We start from the raw sequence: 20,745 nt of genomic DNA on the forward strand, positions 1-20,745 counted from the left end.
CTTATGTTACTAAAGCCTAGTCTAACACTGAACTCATGTTCTTGATGAGAATACTTCTAGATGAGTAGTATAGTGGTAAGTAAGCTCTGACTTGGCTCCTTCCACAAACCAAAAAGCTGGAACTTACCACTCAAAAACATGTATAACCTAATAAATTCTACACAAGGCTTTCAAGACCATCAGAGAGCAAAACCACATGTTCTGTCTTGAGGAGCCATAGCAGAAAGAGCAAATTAGTCATTATTTACTGAACATGATGACTTACTAAATCTCTCCATCTGCATTAGTATTTTAAGGCGCACTGTGAGAGAAATCACAAAGTGTTAGAGTTTACCATGATTCAGAGAAGTTCTTCAGGCCTGTAGAAAGAGGAATATGGAACAACCTTACATTTGTTGAAATAACTTGAAAAGGAACCATTTCTTGAAGAAACGGAAGTAATAGCAATAAGATTCGATGTGTGAGTAGCTTTGATTTAAAATCAATGCAAAAAGCACAACTAATAAATTGAATGTTTCCATGTACCTCACTTTATTTCAGTTAACAAGATATTTTGACTTGAAGTGTTTTTAGTGTATCCCTGTGAAAATCATTTTTGGTACATCTAAGTTTTCATTTATAAACTGTTATTTCAAAGCAAACATACTAGTGATACATACATGATTTATGGATGTTGACGCCGATGTTCAGTTTGGGTACGTTGGTGTATTGCAAGGGGAGAGGCTTTTATAACAATAGATTTGAACATTTTTTAAAAATTGGACTGTATAACTTAAATACACAATTATTTGGTTTGGGATGGTTATTAGGGCCCATTAGAAACAGGAGAAGTATTTTACCCATTCTTAAAGCTCTAAAAAACCATCTCATGGACTGAAAGGTAGATAGACAGATGGACCACAATGGGAAATAGGATGTCCATTTGTACTTCTTTGTACTTTTTTGTTAATAAACTATTGTTTTGGAATTAATGGCTTAATTTGTGATATCATGTTCTAGAAATACCTGCAACATGACAGTCTAATCAGTAGTCTATTAAAACTTGTATTCATAATGTGTATAATTTCCTGGTAAGGCTAACTCCTGATCGTTTCTGTAGAAAGATGACAAATAAAGAAAAAGTTATAATTATTAATTATAGTTTTTTGTGTGGTAAAGCAAAGATACTGTGATATTATGTAATGGGGCTTATATAGCATTTTAAGGAAGATATTTAATTTCTGGGAAATTAAGTGTTTGAATAATTTACAGTTCATAGTAACTACTAAAGAGATAAATTGTAAAATGGAAACTATAAAGTAATTTTGTGATAAAATCTACTTGAAGACTGGCCATAGGCGTGGAAAAATTTTATTTTCAGTGTATAAAAAATGATAAATAGTAGCACTTTTCTTTTGAGTGCATTTCTTTTCCTTTTTTGTTGTTGAAATAATTATTTGGGTAGATTTTTATTTACTTTCTCCATGAAATATTTATTTCTTGTTTACACTTATGTCTTATGAACTTGACTGTATTTTTTGTGTAGATCCTTAAAGTACAATGTTTATTGTTTGATTTTTTTTAAATGCAATGTTTATGCTTGCCAAGATGGAATTTCAGTTAACTGAGTCAATAAGTAGAGAAACTGAGTTAATGAGTGGAGAGTCTCTGAAAGAAATTTAAAGGACTGTAGATCTACTTCCCCCAATCCCTACTTCTCCCCCTCAAAAACCAACAAAAAGTTTGTTTGTTTCAGGAGAAAAGCATGAAATGTTCAGTTGGTCTGCCATTTAAATTAAAAATGGGAACATAATTCAATACATTCGGTAAATAATATGTATTCTAGTGCCCTATTATGGCCAGTTAAGGAAAGGAGGCAGAATGAAGAAGAGAAAATAAGAGCAAAGTAGAGACAATGAGAGGTATACACAGTAGTAAAGGAGAAGGACGCTGGCCTCTCTTCATATAATTGTGTCTCTTTTACTGCTTCTAAAGACTTCTAAAGGTCTGCTGTGTTTTCATTTCTTGATACCTTCTCTTTGGGCCAGAGAATATTAAGCTGAAGATGGAATGTGACCTGTAGATCAGAGATTTACCACCCCTGCTTTGAAGCAGTGTTGGTGTATTCCCACTAAAATAAACCAACTGTATAACATTCCCTGGAACTTAATAAGCACTCAATAAATATTTGTTGAATAAATATAGAAATGAAAATGCAGAAATCGTACACAGAGTGACTTTTTCTTTAATTTGTTTGGACCTTTATCCTGCATGGAGCAAAATTGGTATTCTAATTCCGAGTGTTGCATCCTTTATTACTCTATGGCATACTTGAAAATTTCTTAATTTATTGTGGTGTCCTGTCAGCTAGAGTGAAGGAGGATGGTGCTGGTGGAAAGAGTTGTGCAGGTGAGAGTGAAAAATACTACCATTGACTGTGACATGAAGAGGGAGAAGAAGCCCCAGAAAAGATGGAGGATCACTGAGCCTGGCAACAGTTGTGGCCTGGCCGTGTTAAACTTAGAAGAATTCAAGTTACCTGTAATAATTGATCCTGACTCTGAATGGATTTTGGTTAGAGAGAGTAAGAGCATAGGCAGGAATTGAGAGCTCAGTGGAAGAAGGGTCCAGAACACATTAGCAGTAACTGCAATGACAGCAAGGCCAAGTAAAAATTAGCTCTCATCTCTGCCAAAAGGAAAATCTAGTTGCTAATGATAGCCTTTACCATATATTAATGCTGATTAGGAAGCAGAAGTCCAGTTAATGGGATATTAAAAATGGAAGAAGTTAAGATACGAAGCAAAATAGATCAACAAACTATTTCAAGTACTGGCATCCCCAGTCAGTGGTTAAGTCACAAGAGGCAGCAGTGGCAAACAATCCTGTAATTTTGAGATAGATTCTTCTATGACAAATAATTGCTGTCATGAAGACCATCACTTGATTAGGACCTGTCGATCACCAGTTAAGTTGGAAGTTGAAAAAGGATTCTCTCTCTCTTACTCTTCAAGTAACTAGTAGAACTTGTTAGAAATGTTAGTGAAAATTAAAGGAAATTAGAAGTAAAGTGTAAATTAAAATTCAAGGAAATTGGTATACTAACCAGGATGTTGGTTTTATTTTTGATAAAAGTAAACACATTGCAAATGTTAAGTACGTATTGTAACCTTCATTCCCCTGGGGCACCTGACTAATGGAGCCTTGGGGAAAGTTTTCTGCTTAAATTTGAATACGTATATTTTAGCTGGAGATTTCTTTCGAGGAACTAGAATGTAAGCTCCATGAGGGCAGGGATTTATTTGTGTTTTGTTCATTAATGTATTCCCAGCATCTACAACACTGTCTGTGCATAGTTGACATTTAATAAATAATTGATGAATGAATGAATGAATGAAAAAAATGAACACACAGACAAATGGATGAATGAGCAATATTGCATTATTAAGCACCCATTATCTTATATGCTCCTGTCTGCATTAGGAACTTTCCTAACCTCACTAGCAATTCTGTCTGTGTGTAAAGACAGGAAATTTGAAATGGAGAAAATATACCTCTGGTCATATAGTCAGGGGTTTCACTGTTATACTTAGCATAGAGAAAAATGCAGGAAATTCCCATTTTTTCAAGAGGCAGGCAATCCTGAGGGCTTGTCTTCTGCTTGCTTGGCTATAGATCAAAGAAAACATGTTTTATGGTATTGTACTTGCTTCATTTCAAAATAATTTTGACCATTATTTCTTAATTAGAAAATATAGAGTTTTTATCTTTCTAGATGTATGATTTTTTTTAAAGTTTGTATCATTCACACATGTGAATCTGGACCAGGTTTTCTAAGGATAAAAGTATGATTTGGTTTATAGAAATTAACCTTTCAGGAATCAACCTATTTGCAAGGCTATATATACTGATATAAAGTATTTTTCCAATTAGTGTCTGATTTTTAAGATCAGTTACTCAATTCTGCATAGACTGATTGAACTACCTGCATTGTATAATATTGCCCACTGGGTAGAGGGAAGGAGAGGCAGGGAGGGGGAGATAAAGATCAACAAGGCATAGCCTTAAACCTCAGCATTTATAATAAAACCTCAATAAGTCAGAGAAAAGTAAGGAATGACCAGTAAGAATTTGCTGAGGTCTCAGAGAAGTATTTAGAACCCATTAAAATGGACATGTTTATCGATGGAGCTATCCTTGAGTCAATTTGGAATTTAATAGCTTAATTTTTGGTTACTTTAAATACTTTCTAAATGCTTTTCATTTTACATTTTCAAGAATTGAAAACATGAACTCTTAAGTTTTTGTTCCTTGAAGGAAAAAAAGTTGTCCAATCACAGTGGCTTTATATGACATGTGAAGAAAGCCAAGAGTGAGATTAAAAAAATTTTTTTTTTGAGAGTAGGCAGAAGAAAAAAGGAAAGCAAAGAACAAGAATTTGTCTTCTATCCTCTTTTTCCTAGCAAAGGAAGTTACAACTGCAGATCATTGTAAATACGTGATATAATGTACTTAAAATGTTTAGCACAGTGTCTGCCACATAATAGGTGCTCAATAAATGGAAGCATTTATTAGAATATCTAAGTAATTCATTGAGAGATTAAAAATATATATTTTTAAGTATATTAAAAGAAAAGATGAGCAACATTGAAGGTGTAAATAAGAGGTTTGCAATGAAGAAAGTGATTTTATGCTGTAAGTTTCTAAAACTTTATTCCAGTAAAAGAAGTTATGTTTTAGAAACATAGGCTCTTTCTGTAGAGTATTTCTTGGTAACAAATTGTCTTGTTTATAATTTTATTCTAAAATTTAAAATACTAATTTTTAAAACTATTGTCATAGCATGCCCTCCAAAGTGTATTAATAATTGGTTAAAATCTTAGATAATAGATGTCTTAAGAAAAGTAAGGAGGCCAAAATCTACCTAACTTTGATCACCTAATTATTACTGCTTATGGTTGTCATGGATGTCATTTCTTCAGAGTCATCATTCATACAAAACCATATCCCAAAAATATATGTTCACATTTTGAACCAATGTAATTTTTTCTGTTATTTTCAATGCTGTAAGATTTTAAAGCATATTTGTAAATTTAGGTCAATCTTTCTTAATATCTTTCTGCTGTCTCTAAAGATTGCTGGCTGGGCATGGTGGCTCATGCCTGTAATTCTAGCACTTTGGGAGGCTTAGGTGGGAGGATTGCTTTAGCTCAGGAGTTCGATACCAGCTTGGGGCAACATAGCAAAACTCCGTCTCTACAAAAAAAGAATACAAAAATTATCCAGGCCCGGTGGCATGCACCTGTGGTCCCAGCTATTTGGGAGGCTGAGGTGGGAGGTTCACTTTAGCCCAGAAGGTCGAGGCTGCAGTGAGCCGTGATCACACTGTCACACCACTGTACTACTGCACTACAGCCTAGGTGACAGAGTGAAACCCTGTCTCAAAAAAAAAAAAAGATTGCTGCGCATGCATTCACTTTGAACATTTTTATTTATTACTAGTTGATCTTCTGGGTAACAGTATAAATGTACTGTGAATTTATATTGTTAAATATTTTGCAAAGTTTAATGATTCTAAATGGGCATTTAAAGGGCACAGCATCAAAATTTTGTATTTTTGTCTACCATGAAATCAGGCAGATGCAAGGGATTATTTCTAAGCCTTAGCCTACATATTGAAACAAACACCTTGTACATTTTGAAGGTTTTCCATGGTACCACAGAAGTAGCACCCTTCAGGACTTGGCTCTGCTACTGAATAGCAACAAATTCATTCGGATTTCATAATTCCTTGCCTCAAACTGTGGTTAAGTTGTTAGTTACCTTCTTAAAGCAAATCCACCAAAGAATTTTATGTGAACCTTGCAACATTCATTCACAATGGTAAGTATTTTTAAAGAAATAACCATGACAGGACCAGGTTTTGCCACTTGTCCACAGTATTGAGACCTTTGGCCTTCAACATACTGAAAGAAGCAAACCTGGGAGTGATAATGCTGTATATATAATAGAGGTATTTATAAAATAATGAATTTTTATTTCATAGTTTCATTAAATGGAGATATAAAATTGAGTGTTATACTATTTGTGGTATGTCCCTTGCTTAAGCCATTGAAAGTATGATGGACAAGTTGGTTTATTGTTTATTATCTAGTTAAAAGACAGAGGTTATGTACACCAAGAAATGGGCTAAAATATCTTTATTAGATCTGTAAATCTAAATGTTGTGACTTAGTTGGATTTTCAAGAACATTCTTTCTGGAAATGAATGAAATGTTTGGAATAATTAAATATGTATGGAATAGTAGAACTTGAAAAGATTAGGATTGTGATAAGAATCAGGGATTGTTGCTATGCTCTTTCCTATGAATAAAGTGCTAGCATAGGGGTTGGTAAACTACAACCTGTGGGTACTGTTACCTACATTATAATTTTGTAGCTTGCAAGATAAAATTATTTTTGCATTTTTTGATGGTTGGGGGAATTAAAAGAAGAATATTTTCTGACATATGAAAAGGAAATTAAATTCAGGTTTATGTCCGTAAAGTTATGTTGCCGTACGACCTTGTTGGTTTATGTGTTGACTTTTGACTGTTTTGCACTACCAAGGCAAGTTGAGTAGTTGTGACAGAATTGTATGTCCCACAAAGTCTAAAATATTTACTGCTTGGCCCTTATAGAAGAAGTTTGCCCACCCTGTGCTAATACTGCATAGCTAACTATAAACTTTTTTTTTTTTTTTTTTTTGAGACGGGGTCTCGCACTGTCGCCCAGGCTGGAGTGCTGTGGCACGATCTCAGCTCACTGCAGCCTCCGTCTCCTGGGTTCAAGCGATTCTCCTGCCTCAGCCTCCCAAGTAGCTGAGATTACAGGCGCCCGCCACCACGCCCGGCTAATTTTTTGTATTTTTAGTAGAGACGGGGTTTTCACTATGTTGGCCAGGATGGTCTCGAACTCCTGACCTCGTGATCCACCCGCCTCGGCCTTCCAAAGTGCTGGGATTACAGGCGTGAGCCACCCCCCCGCCCGGCCTAAATAGAAACTCTCATAAACCAGTTTGGCGAAATACCAAACTTCGCATATGCCTGTGTGTACTGGCATATAGAAAGAAACAGGGCCCTGACCAGAAGAGGGAGAAGCCAGTTGTCTGACTTTCTGAAGAAAGGCATTATCAATTGTTGACAGTAGACATTGTCACTGGATACTTTCCTACATACTGATTCCCTTGTTTGAATGATTTTGGCATGTGACAGACCCTAGAAAAATTAGATTAAAACTATGGCTTTGGGTTATGATTGGAAATCTTACTGGGTTCTGTGTATTGGTTAGCAAGGTTGTCTGAATAAGATTTTTCACTATGCTTGAGAGAAAAAAAAAATCTAGTTCACTTATTAAGCAAATATCTATTAAGCCTTTGCTAAATATAAAGTGTTAGGTGGTATGGGGCAAGCAGAAATCATATAACTCAGATACTTAAGTCAACAGAATCTGTTTGGGAAACCATATACAACAGAAATATAACTACTACCATTTGTTGAGCACTCACTATGTGCTGGACCCTGTGCTAAGCATTAGCACATTCTCTCCCTTAATCGTCATACCACCCTATGAGATAGTTTTTGCAGATCAGGAAATCAGCAATTTGACCAAGGCCCCCCAGCTAGTAAGTAGTAGAGTCTCTGTCTTATCCCAGTCTCTGACTCCAAAGCCTATGTTTTTAACTATTACATCACTTTATACATGCTAAGTTAAATACCATTATAGATCCAAATTATGGCATAGAATGGCAAGAAATTTTACTGAAGAGTATACGATTAGCCTAAAAAAATACTACAAACTGAGAGAACTTGGTATATAGCTTAATAGTTTGTCCTAGCTGTTTACAAAGCATTAGATTCAGAAAACGCCATTTCTCTCACATAGCTTTTGGTACTAAGTGGGTAATGAGATGCCTTAATCCATCTGTACACTCATCATGTAACATTGATGTATGCTCAGAATGAAGCAGAAGACTGGCATGTACTTTGTGAATGCTTACAGTTTAATGTAGTTAGGGAGATGAGACACTAAATTGCTATGTAGTAATTCCAGAGCCTCATGTGTATAAAAAGTCTGTCCACACTGAAAGCCATTTTTGCCCTGAACAGTGTACCCAGATATGATTAAGATATGACTGTAATTGAAATAACCTATTATGAATGAGTCTGGAAAAGTCCCTCTCTTATAAAGAAGTTTATTTCGAAGATTTCTTACCTTCTAAAATACTAAAATCATTTCTTCAGAAGTTTTGACACATAGAACATGAGGGACCTCCATATCTGTGTTCCTTCTGCATTAATTTTAAATGTTTTTCTAAGGACACTGTCTAAATATGATTTTGTTTTATTCTAGAGAGGAAGTATCCAGATTATGTATCAAGGTGCTATTTTAGCATTTTATTCTGTAGACAGCTTCTTTATGGGAATAGAATTAAACTTCAGACAACATTTTGAAATCCTTGAATCTGTTAATAGGTTACTTCTTTGTCAGTGGTTGTCACTGGAATGTAAGCTATGTAAAAGCAGTACGCGGCATATTGTAGGTGTTATACTTTATCTATTGAGTAATTTTTATATGTCTGGACCTGAAAATTTAGCCAGCTAACCTGTGGGGTAATAAAAACTGTGAGGGTGCATGCCTGTGTATATAGAGGATAGGGGCTGAACAGGCATTGTGTTGCGCAATTCCTGGGCACTGATCGTTCATGTGCCCAGGATGGCAAACAGGAGGAGACAGATGGAAGTCTCAGTTATTTGCATCATAATTTATAATGGTTTTATTTATGTGTTAAAAGAGTGTAATTCAGTGGCTGTTAAGGCTGTATTCTGCCATTAAGCTAATGATTAAACTTTATGAAATTGAACTCATAGAGAAATATTTTTTGATAGAAGTATTGATCTGTTTTTCTGCAGTATAAGTATTTCTGATGCAATATGTTTATACCTTTGGTTTTGGGGAAAGGAAAAGTTGACTCAAGAGAAAACTCCCACTTTTCCACAAAGTGTAGAGAAGTTTAGAACTTTCTTCTAATGTTTCTTCTGAACATTTAACATAAACGACTTTCCCAGCTAGTAAGAAAATAAAAAGATGTAAATGACCTCAGGTATAAATGACAAAATATCATGAGGCTTAAAAGCAAAAATGAAATGTAGAAACTTAAGAATGGGCCCACAATATGTACCCCTCTTCTTTATCTTCTACCCCTAAAGTGAAGTGATACAGCTCCAGCTCCCAGGCAGGCAGGCAGACCTACAGGAGAGGCTAGATGCTGATTTAATTCAGTACCTTCAAGAGAAAGGATCAAAAAGAGGCCCTACAGACCATCTCTTAGATGGTGGGTTTTTTAGGTCTCCAGCTGAGAGAAGATAGACTATTTCCTCCCACCCCATGCCTCCCAAACATTGTTCTGTTATGTTTTTTTTTTTTGGTTTTTTTTTTGAGATGGAGTCTCGCTCTGTTGCTCAGGCTGGAGTGCAGTGGCGTGATCTCGGCTCACTGCAAGCTCCACCTCCCGGGCTCAGGCCATTCTCCTGTCTCAGCCTCCCAAGTAGCTGGGACTACAGGCGCCTGCAACCACACCCGGCTAATTTTTTGTATTTTTAGTAGAGACGGGGTTTCACTGTGTTGGCCAGGACAGTCTCGATCTCTTGACCTTGTGATCCGCCCGCCTTGGCCTCCCAAAGTGCTGGGATTACAGGCCTGAGCCACCGCGCAGGGCCAACATTTTTCTGTTGACTCAAGATCATGGAGTTAGAAGAATTTGGTATGAATGTGGGAGTGGATAGCAATGAAAGAGTGAGAGGAGGGAAGAAATACTTTGTCAAGTGTTTACTGAGACCCCAGAATATAATATATTCATCAGTGATCTGTTCTAAGAGAAGCTGAACAGCTTTTTCTCATTTAGAAAAAAACAAAGGCTGGGAGCGGTGACTCACACCTATAATCCCAGCACTTTGGGAGGCCAAGGTGAATAGATCCCTTGAGGTCAGGAGCTCAAGACCAGCCTGGCCAACATGGTGAAACCCCATCTCTACTAAAAATACAAAAATTAGCTGGGCGTGGTGGCATGCACCTATAATCTCAGTTACTCAGGAGGCTGAGGTGGGAGAATCGCTCGAACCCGGGAGGCGGAGGTTGCAGTGAGCCTAGATTTCGCCTGGGCGACAGAGTGAGACTCCATCTCAAAAAAAAAAAAAAAAAAAGAAGAAGAAAGAAACAAAACAAAACTGCCTTTTACTTTAAAATTCTTTGCTAGAGGAAAATGTCCAAACATCTTAACATTGGAGCAGTGGCACAGGTATTACATAACAGGGTATGGATGGGAAACCCTACAGTTTTTATTTGCAACAGATGAATGGAACTTGTGGCTAAGGACAGTAGAATGTTAGTTCCATTTGGTTACTATCTGCTAAAGCTAGATCCTCATTCTAAAATGGAGGTCAGATGAGTTGAAATGTCAGTGGAACTCTGTGGTTTCTTCCCGGTTTTTCTTGGCTTATCTTTTCACTGGCTGGCATCCTCTCTGAGCTTTGCCATTTGTACCCCCAACCAAAGCTGAATCATTGATTTGTCATTTTCTCTCTGGGAGGTCCTGTAAAGTATATCTTTTTTTCCTTCTTCTTTTTTTTTTTTTTTTTTTGAGACGGAGTATCGCTCTTTTCGCCCAGGCCGGAGTGCAGTGGTGCTATCTCGGCTCACTGCAAGCTCCGCCTCCTGGGTTCATGCCATTCTCCCGCCTCAGCCTCCCGAGTAGCTGAGACTATAGGCACCCGCCACAGCGCCTGGCTCATTTTTTGTATTGTTAGTAGAGACGGGGTTTCACCGTGTTAGCCAGGATGTTCTCGATCTCCCGACCTCGTGATCTGCCCGCCTCGGCCTCCCAAAGTGCTGGGATTACAGGCGTGAGCCACCGCGCCCGGCCTTTTTTTCCTTCTTGTTCAGTTTATTAATGATGCCCCTTCTTGCCAAGTATAGTATACTAATCTTTATTGGCCCAAGATGTCAATATATAGTCTGTGGTTTCTACAGCAATGATAATTTTTTATAGTTCTTTTCCTCTTTCCCTGTTTTCGAAGTCAGATCTCAATTTAGTTAAGGCTAAGTGAAAAATCTCATCCTTAAAACATAGTGAATAGAAAGGACCTCATACCGGAAGTAAGAAAACCTGGGGAATGGGAAGGGTGCTCTGGCTGCTCTGCTGCAGTTTGCCTGAAGAACCTGGACCAGTGACTTAATCTTTCTGAACTTCAGAGACCTCAGATAAGACTATTTCTAAGACCTCTTCAGATATTAACATTATTCAGCCTAAAAATGAACAGGCACAAATGTGTTTAGTTCTGTCAGATAGTTAAGTCCACTGCATTAAGAGAATGCAGTAAGAGAATTGGTTTTCCAGTTGAACTGATTTAGGAGTGAGCACTGCAACTGCCCTTACTTGATTCGTGGAATACCATGTACTATTGGAGATTTTGGATTTGGGTTTTTTGGTCTTTGGTTTGTTTTTGTTTTGCTTTACTTTGTTTTAATAAAGGAGAAATGGTATGAGGATATACTCAGGAATAATACACATTAGGTGCTCAAGCATTTCCATGATGTATATGGCATCATGTCTTTAAGTATCCTGTGGTCGTCTTATAAAATCACATGGTCACTTCCTAAAGCCTAGTGAAAGATTGGTTTTCCATTTGGGGCAATGGATCTCTCCCCTGACTCTTGCTGGTTCTATCCAGTCTATCCGGATAAGCTGGTTGTATATGCCTATTTCATTCTAGTATCTGCCTTCTTACCTCATGGCCCTTCTCTTTCCTCCCTAGTCTCTATCCCATTTCCAAAACTAGTGTCTTGATGGCGCTGACATGAGATCTTGGGTTTATAGTGCTCATTTCCTAAAAAAAAAAAAAAAAAAAAAAATTTAAGTGAGGAACTCTAGACCTTAAATAAATGGTCCTGCTAGGAAAGACTCAAGTGCATGTCCTGGGACTTGTGTTTATTGACACTTATGAGACTAAATTGCCATCCACACCCAGCAGATCCAGTCTCTGTTATACATCTTTTCCTTGCCAGACCTACTCTCTCTCCCTGACCTCCTTGTGCTGTACCCTGCTTGGCTGCTTAATCCCTCCTGCTTTAACTAGAGTCTGGATTTGATACCTTATCCACTTAGATCTTAAATGACTGCGGCTTGTGATTTTCAGAGTTTAATTCCAGGTCCTTATTCTTTCTGGCCAGTTCTGTCTTGTTATTACTCATAATCCATTAAAACTTTATCTGGAAACTTTCACAAAAGCCTATTTGGAATTAAATTGTATTTGCCTGGCTATTATGCACATTCACATAAGTGATTGATGTTAAGAGAGAGCCCACTTTGCCACCCACTGCCTTGACACCCCCTCAACCCACCCACTTTGAATTGTCTGAGAAGTTTGCTGACACCACTGAGAATCTACCTGGTTTCAGTTTCCACATATTTTGGTTGACCTGGTTTCAGCACAGTTGAAGCTAAAGTCCAAGCTAAAGTTTTTCTAGTATCAAGAATGTTTCATCCCGAATAAAGCTGGAAGAATAATTTGTCTTGTTTTTTCAAAGACCATATCTCTGACTCTTAGTTCTTCATGTGCTCAGAGGAAAAGATGGCTTATGTCCTGGCCACAACTAAATTTTGGATCTACTAAAGCTCATGGAGGGCTGGGAAGTTCCCTTGTAGCCAAAGGCCCATTTTCAAGTTGTTGGAGTTCCTGTGTATACCATAAACCACCACCTTAGTATTATCTGGGTTCTGAATTTTCCCCATGATCCTCTGGACTGAGTGCCCCTCTTTCCCACTGGTCATAAAAGTCTTGTCCCGATTACAGGGGGCTCAGATCCTGTTCTAATAGATCCTTATCCACTCCTGCAAGAGCAGCAATGCAAGAGACAGTTTCGCAAAAGCATGTCATAAAAGCTAAAGACACCAGCAGAGAGGTACACAATACCTAGTCCATTGACCTAAAGCGGTCAGTTGAGGATGCAACATTTTTTGTGTTACTTAATTCTGTAGTTTACAGCCCAGGCCCCTAGAAAAGCCTAGGAAGAAAGATGGCCTCCTCCACTCTGAGGATTCAGTCTACTACAAGTACCCCTTCTGGCTGGGCACAGTGTCTGTGTAACAGAGGGCACTGTCTCTTTTTCTTTTTTAGCAGATCCAACCAGCTATGCCACAGGGCATATTTGCTGAGCTATGGCTGAGGAGTCTCCAACAAGAACCATGAGGGAGAACAACTTTCAGCTTTACTTGGCATTGCTCTTACATCCTGGAAGGACCTAAGATGCTTTTGCAGGGTGCTAGGACTTGGCACCCTCCATCATATCAAGGCTGTGGAGCACGGTACTGGGGTCGTTAAAAGGCACCATGGAGGACATGTTTTATTGCTCTTGGTTTTCCAATCCCATGTTTGAAAAGCTGTCTGGTGCACTGTTAAACCTTCATATGGGTCAGAGGGCTGTGGCAGCAGCCACTACCAGCTCCTTCCCTGCTGACCTGAAAATTTTTTCTCTGGACTGGATTCCAAACCTTTTCCTGTCTGTGATCACATTTTTGTCCTCATTTTTGTCAGTGTATTCACTATAGTGCCCTTTGTATCCATACACAGATGGTCTCCATGCCCTCAAGCTTGCAAAACCCTGGTTAGATCATATTGTCCATACCCTTTTGGAATTCATAGTTTACATTCTAATTTTATATTGTTTTTCACTCTCACTCCCAGACTGATGTCTTGATGGAGAAGGTGGACCAGAGATTCAAACATGCTTTCTAGAACCCTAGCAGGGTTACTGAATTATCTCCATTGCAAGTTCAGTTACAGATTCAGGCCTTCTGCTATAAACATTCTGATAGACTATGATCTAAGAAGGGTCAACTTGTGCCTGAGGGGAAGATACCTCCAGATAGTTTTATGTCCTGACTTGGAAAGCGTTTACCAGCCACCTTATAGCTATACTCTGTCTCCAAAGTATCAGGGACCATACACCCCTAGAAACTTTAAAAGAAAGCACAAAGCTACACTCTTAATGTCACAGTGATTGAGCCCTAATGTTTTTCCACTGTCCTAGATTGTAAAATTCCTGTTCTTGAGAAAAGATGTCTTCCTACCTTCCCTTTGTAGATACTTGTTTCAGTGTGTGGCCCCATGGTCCCTGTCATTCCCAAGGTGTTCTTTCTACCATGAAATCAAGCACCATAGCACTGAAACACTTAATTATGTTTGCTTATTCAATACTGTGAGTTTGGTAGAAGCAAGGGCTTTCTCTTCCTCACTGTTTTGTTTTTGAGTTTCAAAACCATGCCTGTCACTCTCTGGGCACTCAGATATTTGCTGAATACATAATTATAGAAATGCAAGTAGGAATTGTGCTGTTTGCTTTTCCTTGCCTTCTCCTTTAGCACTCTTAAGTAGACCTGAACCATTCTCCAGCCTCTCCTCACCCGCCTTCTTCCCATGTTCCTTCTAAACAACATGGTAGTTTTGTCCAGACTGACTAACATGATCCTTATTCACCTGCTGATTACAAAAGATTGGAGATAAAATAATCATTACTGTATCTCCTCATTTTACTGAAGGCCCAGAGAGGTAAATTGCCCAAGATTATACAGCAAATCCACTCCATAACATTCCATTTCCCCTGCGTCACCCACTAGGCTGGCTACCTACTCATTTTATTTCTGATCATCACCCTATTCCCTTTCCACAGGTTCTTTCATATCAGCCTTCCAGACTTTGGGAAGAGGCTACCGTCTGGACTTTAGCCCATACTAAGCTTGTAGAATTTTCTGTCACATCTCTTGTGTGGAATTAGGCTTTTTCTTGGTGCTAAGCAACTTCAGGGATTTGTGACCTATGGCTGTACTGAGATATACTTTATTAAATGCCTACGATTGCTACATCATTCCGGTTCTTTGGTAGATTTACATCTTTGATTGAATGTAGCGAGGAAATCTTATCTAGAAACCTCTTTCAAATCTTGGCCACACCCAGGGCAAGCATCTGGAGCCATTGCTAATAGTATTTCTCAGTTCTTTCTGGAGAGTAACCATGTGTTCAATCCATCCGTACTTCTACTACCACCACATTCTCTGATGATGTAACTATATCCAGTACAGGCAGCTGTTTCTCCCAAGTTATCACTTCTCATTCTTAAGTAAAAATAATTTCCCAAGCCAGAAGGATCTTTCAGGCATAAGCATCTAGTCCTCCACTGCCTGAAACTTTTGCCCTAGGCTTTTGTTTCCTTCCCGTATTGAAGGTACTGATTTGGCCTTGTCTGTTTCAAGAACAGTGACTAGTGCATGATTGAAGTAACCCAGCCAGTCTTTGATGGTTGCTGTAGCACAAAAGATTAGGTAATTTGGAAAACACACTACTATGACCCCCAAGGTAATAGTAATAAGGTCCCAACTAGTTTAATGGAATGCGAAAGGAATGAATATAAGGTATAGTGCTAAGTAAATTGTTTTGGTTTTGTGTGGTAAGGGAGGAAGAGTTGGGGTCAAAATTAGCACAAATGTAGGGCCTGAGTGGCTGGGAGAATGTTAAAATACCGTTAGCAAAAACAGAAAGACAAAGAGAACAAGCAGGTTTAGCCAAGGCTAGGGGGTGGGAGGACAAATTCAGTATGAGACGTAATAGATGGGAAGTTCCACTGAACATCCATGTCATATTTATTAGGCAATCAGAAGTATGGAGCTAGAGGTCAGGAAAGAACTCTAGGACAGAACTTTAGAAAATTTCCAATACTGAGTTGGTTTTGAAGTCACAGCATTGTTATATATAAGAGATGGAGATGGACAGAGCCTTTATTGGATATATGCCCATTTAAAGATGGGAAGTGGAGAGAGGACTAGCTTCAAGAGGTTAAAGTTTGGACACTTAAACGTCTTTTAAACAGGATTGAAAATGAGAGGTAGGACAGAGTAAAGATGTGAGAACATTATGGAAAGGTAGTTTTTGGATCAAGGTAGATAGGCTTTGAGCTTGAAGTACCCAGCCTTGACAAGAGTAAAGAAAACAGCAAAAGCATGGAGACCTTTCATCAGAAGTGGGAAGTTGCAATGTGTGTCCCCAAAATCAAGGTCCCTACGAAGATGAGGTGGGCACAGAGTGGCTGCGAGCATGAGGGAGGCAGAAGAATTTGAAGTAAGAGGTAGCTACCATAAGGAATATGGGCATCTCCAGGGGGTTACAAGGCTGGTAACCAGCAGTGAGGGTGCCACTGAGGTGGGATAGCTTACACGGAAAGAACGGTCATGTTTGGTGGTTTTTCTAGAGCAACATCAGCAGTTGGTATCTGGAGGAGGAGTAATGAATGGTGGGAGGACAGTGAAAAAGGGAAACTGTCTTCTAAGTGGAGTGTCTGAGCAGGACATCCATGCCAGGGGGAAAAGGTATGAGAGAGTCACAGAGAGTAGGTAGACTGAGAAAGGGAGGAGTTTAGGGGCTAGAGGTGACAATGAGGACAGAGAGTGATTGTGCATATCAGTAAGAATGGAATTAGGTTTGGTCTAGGGCGAGGAGTAGATCAATATGTAAATGTTTTGGAAACTAAAACACCAGATAAAAATTACCATTCCTAATCTACAGCTAAAATGTGGTTCCCTCTTCTTAATAGATTATATTTTCCCTGATCATTGTTAATTTCAACAATATTTTCTTCTCCTTCTGTTTGGCTGAAACATCCTGAGGTTTCCCACTCTCTCATGTTCTAAGGTCAGACTTCTGAATCCTCTCATTTTAGTCTAGGTCAGTGATCTTCAACCTTGGCTGTGTACTGGACTCACCTGAGGAGATTAAAAAAAAAAAAAAATTTAGGTGCCTAGGCCTGACCCTGGAGAATCTAATTTAATTGGTCTGCTGTATGGCCTGGACATAGGATTAAAAAAAAAAATCTCCCCAGGTAATTCTTCTGCAAGGCCAACCAAGGTTAAGATCTATTGGTCTAGGTATTCTCCCAGGTGAGAGTAACGACTCCCATTAATGAGTTGCCCATATTGGGAACTACCTCGTGAGTACAAGAGGACTACCTTAACCAGGGCTGTATTACAAGTGTGGCTGAGCATATGGACTCTGGAGTCACATGCCTGGGTATGTATCTCAGCTCTGTGATTACAGGAAAGCTCTGTATTATCCAGAATAATGCCTACAGAAGAGTGAGGGTTAAATTGGGTAATATAACATGCTTAGCACAGTGCTTGGCACATGGAAGAACTCAACAAATGTGTTTGTTAATATTTGTGTTGTGATGTCATGAGTACTTTATTCTAATATGAAAAGGCTGTTTTTCAATAGGCCCACACAAGTCAAATTCAGTTTCCTTCACACACTATTTATTTTGTATCTAGACATTGTTTGATGAAGGAAAATTGCAGGTTGTCTTATTTTTAAGTTGAAACAATAAAGCTTCATGATTATAGCGATTATATGTAGCAGCACTTAGTGCTATAGTGAAAGATGGCAAGGGTTACTTTTCTAAAAGTTTCAGTCGGTTGGTAAGAAAGTAGCCACAGGGTGGCTCTGTCCTAAGCCCAGATTTCATTTTGTGAGGGCTGAGCATGGACTGTGATTTCTTTAGAACCTCACTCTGGAAGGAACCTGCCCAATGAGAGTTCATTTATTTCTTTTCCTTTTTCTCAAGATTCTTTACATAACACCTCTGCAGTACTTATACCATTTAATTTTTGTGTTAAATGTCTTTAAAAATAAACAACATAACCTGCCCCTTACGCCTGTCATTCAGCCTGGCAGGTCCTTAGTGGGCTAGACCTACCTTTCTGATGAGCTGCCCGCCCCCAGCGCAAGATGATTGTTTGAGAGGTAAAAACTCTTGCCAAAAACAACGTTAAACTTTTAATGGATGTTAACATACTTGCATTTACAAGCAGTGAAGTTTGTCACCTTCATGTTGTTATTTATGCAGCATTAACCTTTTTCTCCAGATCATTGAGACTGAAAATATGATGGACCGAATTGTGACTGGCTTGTCTGAGTCTAGTGTCAAGGTGCGGTTAGCTGCCGTCAGGTATGAGCTTTAAATGGTCTGAATAAAAACCTTTTGCCATATATTTAACCTGTTTCCTTTCTGGTCCTTCACTGAGTAAACACAGACTACAAATGTTCCTCAAAAATCTGCTCAGGTGAATTCATAGAGTATATAACATTGTCTAACAGAGAGCCTGGCCTCCAAACCCCATAAAGTGGTCTGATGTAGTTCACTTAACAACGTAGATATGCTTGAAGTGTACATTAGTCATTGTAAAACGCCAGCCAGTTTGTTTGAAAAGTAAAAGTTTTGATTTCTTGTGAAGCTAATTTTGATTATTCTTTGTAGATGTTTGCACAGTTTATCCAGATCTGTGCAGCAGCTTCGAACCAGTTTCCAGGATCATGCTGTTTGGAAACCTTTAATGAAGGTAAGAAGAAAGGGTCAGCCAGTAACAGCTGTACTCACAGACCCTAGAGTGAGCTGAGCTAGCTAACACTACTCCCTGGTCTAGGAGTATGTTGGATTTTTGTGTAGAGCATTTTGAACGCTTATCTCCTCAAATCTGATATTCTAAGCATCTACAAATGCTTCATGTGTGAGGGGGAACTACAGGCCTGATTTTCTTTCTTTTTTTTTTTTTTGTTTTGAGATGTAGTCTAGCTCTGTCACCCAGGCTGGAGTGCAGTGGCATGATCTTGGCTCACTGCAACCTCCACCTCCCCGGTTCAAGCGATTCTTCTGCCTCAGCCTCTCTAGTAGCTAGGACTACAGGTGCGCACCACCACGCCTGGCTAATTTTTGTATTTTTAGTAGAGACAGGGTTTCACCATATTGGTCAGGCTGGTCTTGAACTCCTGACCACGTGATCTGCCCGCCTCGGCCTTCCAAAGTGCTGGGATTACAGGCATGAGCCACTGCGCCCAGCCAGGCCTGATTTTCTTTTATTAACTAAGCTTTAGTTACTCATCTGATCTCCCTATTTGTTTAATATTACACCTTAACCTTATATCCAGAATTATCCTTGTAATTTTTGGTTCTGAAAAGCAAAGGAATCTGCCATTTACAGAGATAATGTGTTGTTCTTAGTCTCGGCAATCCCTGGATTTTTTTTTTTTTTTAAATAGACACAGGGTCTCACTGTGTCACACAGGCTAGAGTGCAGTGGCTCAATCATGGCTCACTGCAGACTTGTGCCCCCTGGCCCAAGTGATTCTCCCACCTTGGCCTCCCAAGTAACTGGGACTACAGGTATGTGCCACTATGCCTGGCTAATTTTTTTTATTTTTTTGAGACAAGGTCTCACCAAGTTGCCCAGGCTGGTTTTAAACTCCTCAGCTCAAGTGATCCTGCCTTGGCCTCCCAAAGTGTTGGCTAGGATTACAGGTATGAGCCACCATGCCTGGCCCCTGGATATTTTTTAACATAACATTTTTGGTGTTAGGTCTTCTCTTCAGGCCCCTTTTGTCCCCCCCAAAAAAGGTTCAGGACAAATGAATCTGAATCAAGACTTAGAGCATGTATCAAGTGGCTGCTAATAATGTTATCCCCCGATACTTTACAAAACTTGGTCTTTGGTCTATCATTTTTTTTCTTAAGTGATCATATACCTTGCATTTAGTCAACTTAATTTTTTAGAGTTCTGTTTTGTTTTTGCATACCTGCTATGTACTAAGCAAAGCCTTCAAGTACAGTGAGCTACCAAAAACATTTTATCACAGAACTCTTACTCTTGGCTTAAAGCTTTAGGTTTAGGGGGCGGGGGCATCAATGTGGCAGAAATAGGCAAGAGACCATTCAGGCAGGAAGAATATAAAGTGGGCTTTGAAAGCAAGAGGAAAACAGGAGGATTTTCTGGGGAGCAGAATAGCATGAGGAGAAACATTATGTATGGTATGTGTAGGGAAGAGCAAGTATACCTTTATGACTCTAGTGGAGCAGTGGGATATAATGAGACATACCAGTGGTCAGGTAAGGACGAAGTGGAAGAGTTAGACCAATGCCAGTGGCCTTGGGAATTGACATGCTGAGTGGTTCTTCCATTGAGGAGGTTCATCTAGTGACAGAGTATGTGATTTATGTGTTGAGGTCCTGGAATAAAGCAGTAGGAGTGGCTTAGGAAAGACCATATGAACCCTGGAGCTACTTCAGTGGAAGGAATGATAGATTGAGTGTATGTTTCACTACTCAGGAGCTGTCAGGGGGACACCAAGAGTTTTCTATTTTCTAGTCTAAATAAGTGTCACAATATGGTCTTATGAGGCCTATCAGAACAGTATGTTTCTTTAACAACTTATTTTCAGTGGGCCTGCCTAAGCAGTATGTAACATTGAACTTGACCCATTTTCGTCCATTGGCACATCTTCCTGAGTTTCACTCTTTTTCACCCTATTAGACATATGTCATCTCTTCTGAATACTCCTCATTCTCTGAGATCCTTTTGCTTCCTGAACCTCATTAAGAGCCCCAAATCTCAGAATGGTTATTTACCTACACTCTATTCTCCAGCTACAGTATCAGTGCCTTTCTATGCTTGGAACACACTTGCTTATGGAGTGTGCCAGCTCCCACCAGCAAAAGTTTATTTCAGGACCACCATCCCTTATCCAAAACTGTTGGGGCCAGATTTGACATTTCTGGATTTTTTAAGGCTCTCCTCAGTTAAGTGGTGTTTTCTTTTACTATTCCCACTCTTTATTATTCTTAGATTGCACCTTT

At 39.0% G+C, this 20,745-nt stretch overlaps 2 protein-coding genes across 9 annotated transcripts in view; one reads left to right on the forward strand and one right to left on the reverse strand.

The window, feature by feature from the left end:
* Positions 1-20,745, forward strand: part of ARMC8 (armadillo repeat containing 8) — a 110,923-nt gene that overhangs the window by 58,321 nt on the left and 31,857 nt on the right. For all 7 annotated transcript variants that reach the window (XM_019024061.4, XM_031009291.3, XM_031009290.3 and 4 more), the window contains 2 exons: positions 17,984-18,066; positions 18,376-18,457. In XM_019024061.4, the coding sequence (XP_018879606.1) occupies positions 17,984-18,066; positions 18,376-18,457 (165 nt within the window). The remainder of the gene's footprint in view (positions 1-17,983; positions 18,067-18,375; positions 18,458-20,745) is intronic.
* Positions 10,796-20,745, reverse strand: part of NME9 (NME/NM23 family member 9) — a 75,153-nt gene continuing 65,203 nt past the window's right edge. For both annotated transcript variants that reach the window (XM_055383422.2, XM_055383419.2), the window contains one exon: positions 10,796-11,903. In XM_055383422.2, the coding sequence (XP_055239397.1) occupies positions 11,806-11,903 (98 nt within the window). In that variant the 3' untranslated portion in view covers positions 10,796-11,805. The remainder of the gene's footprint in view (positions 11,904-20,745) is intronic.

This window comes from Gorilla gorilla, chromosome 2, assembly GCF_029281585.2.
Source record: "Gorilla gorilla gorilla isolate KB3781 chromosome 2, NHGRI_mGorGor1-v2.1_pri, whole genome shotgun sequence".
Taxonomy (NCBI): Eukaryota; Metazoa; Chordata; class Mammalia; order Primates; family Hominidae; genus Gorilla; species Gorilla gorilla.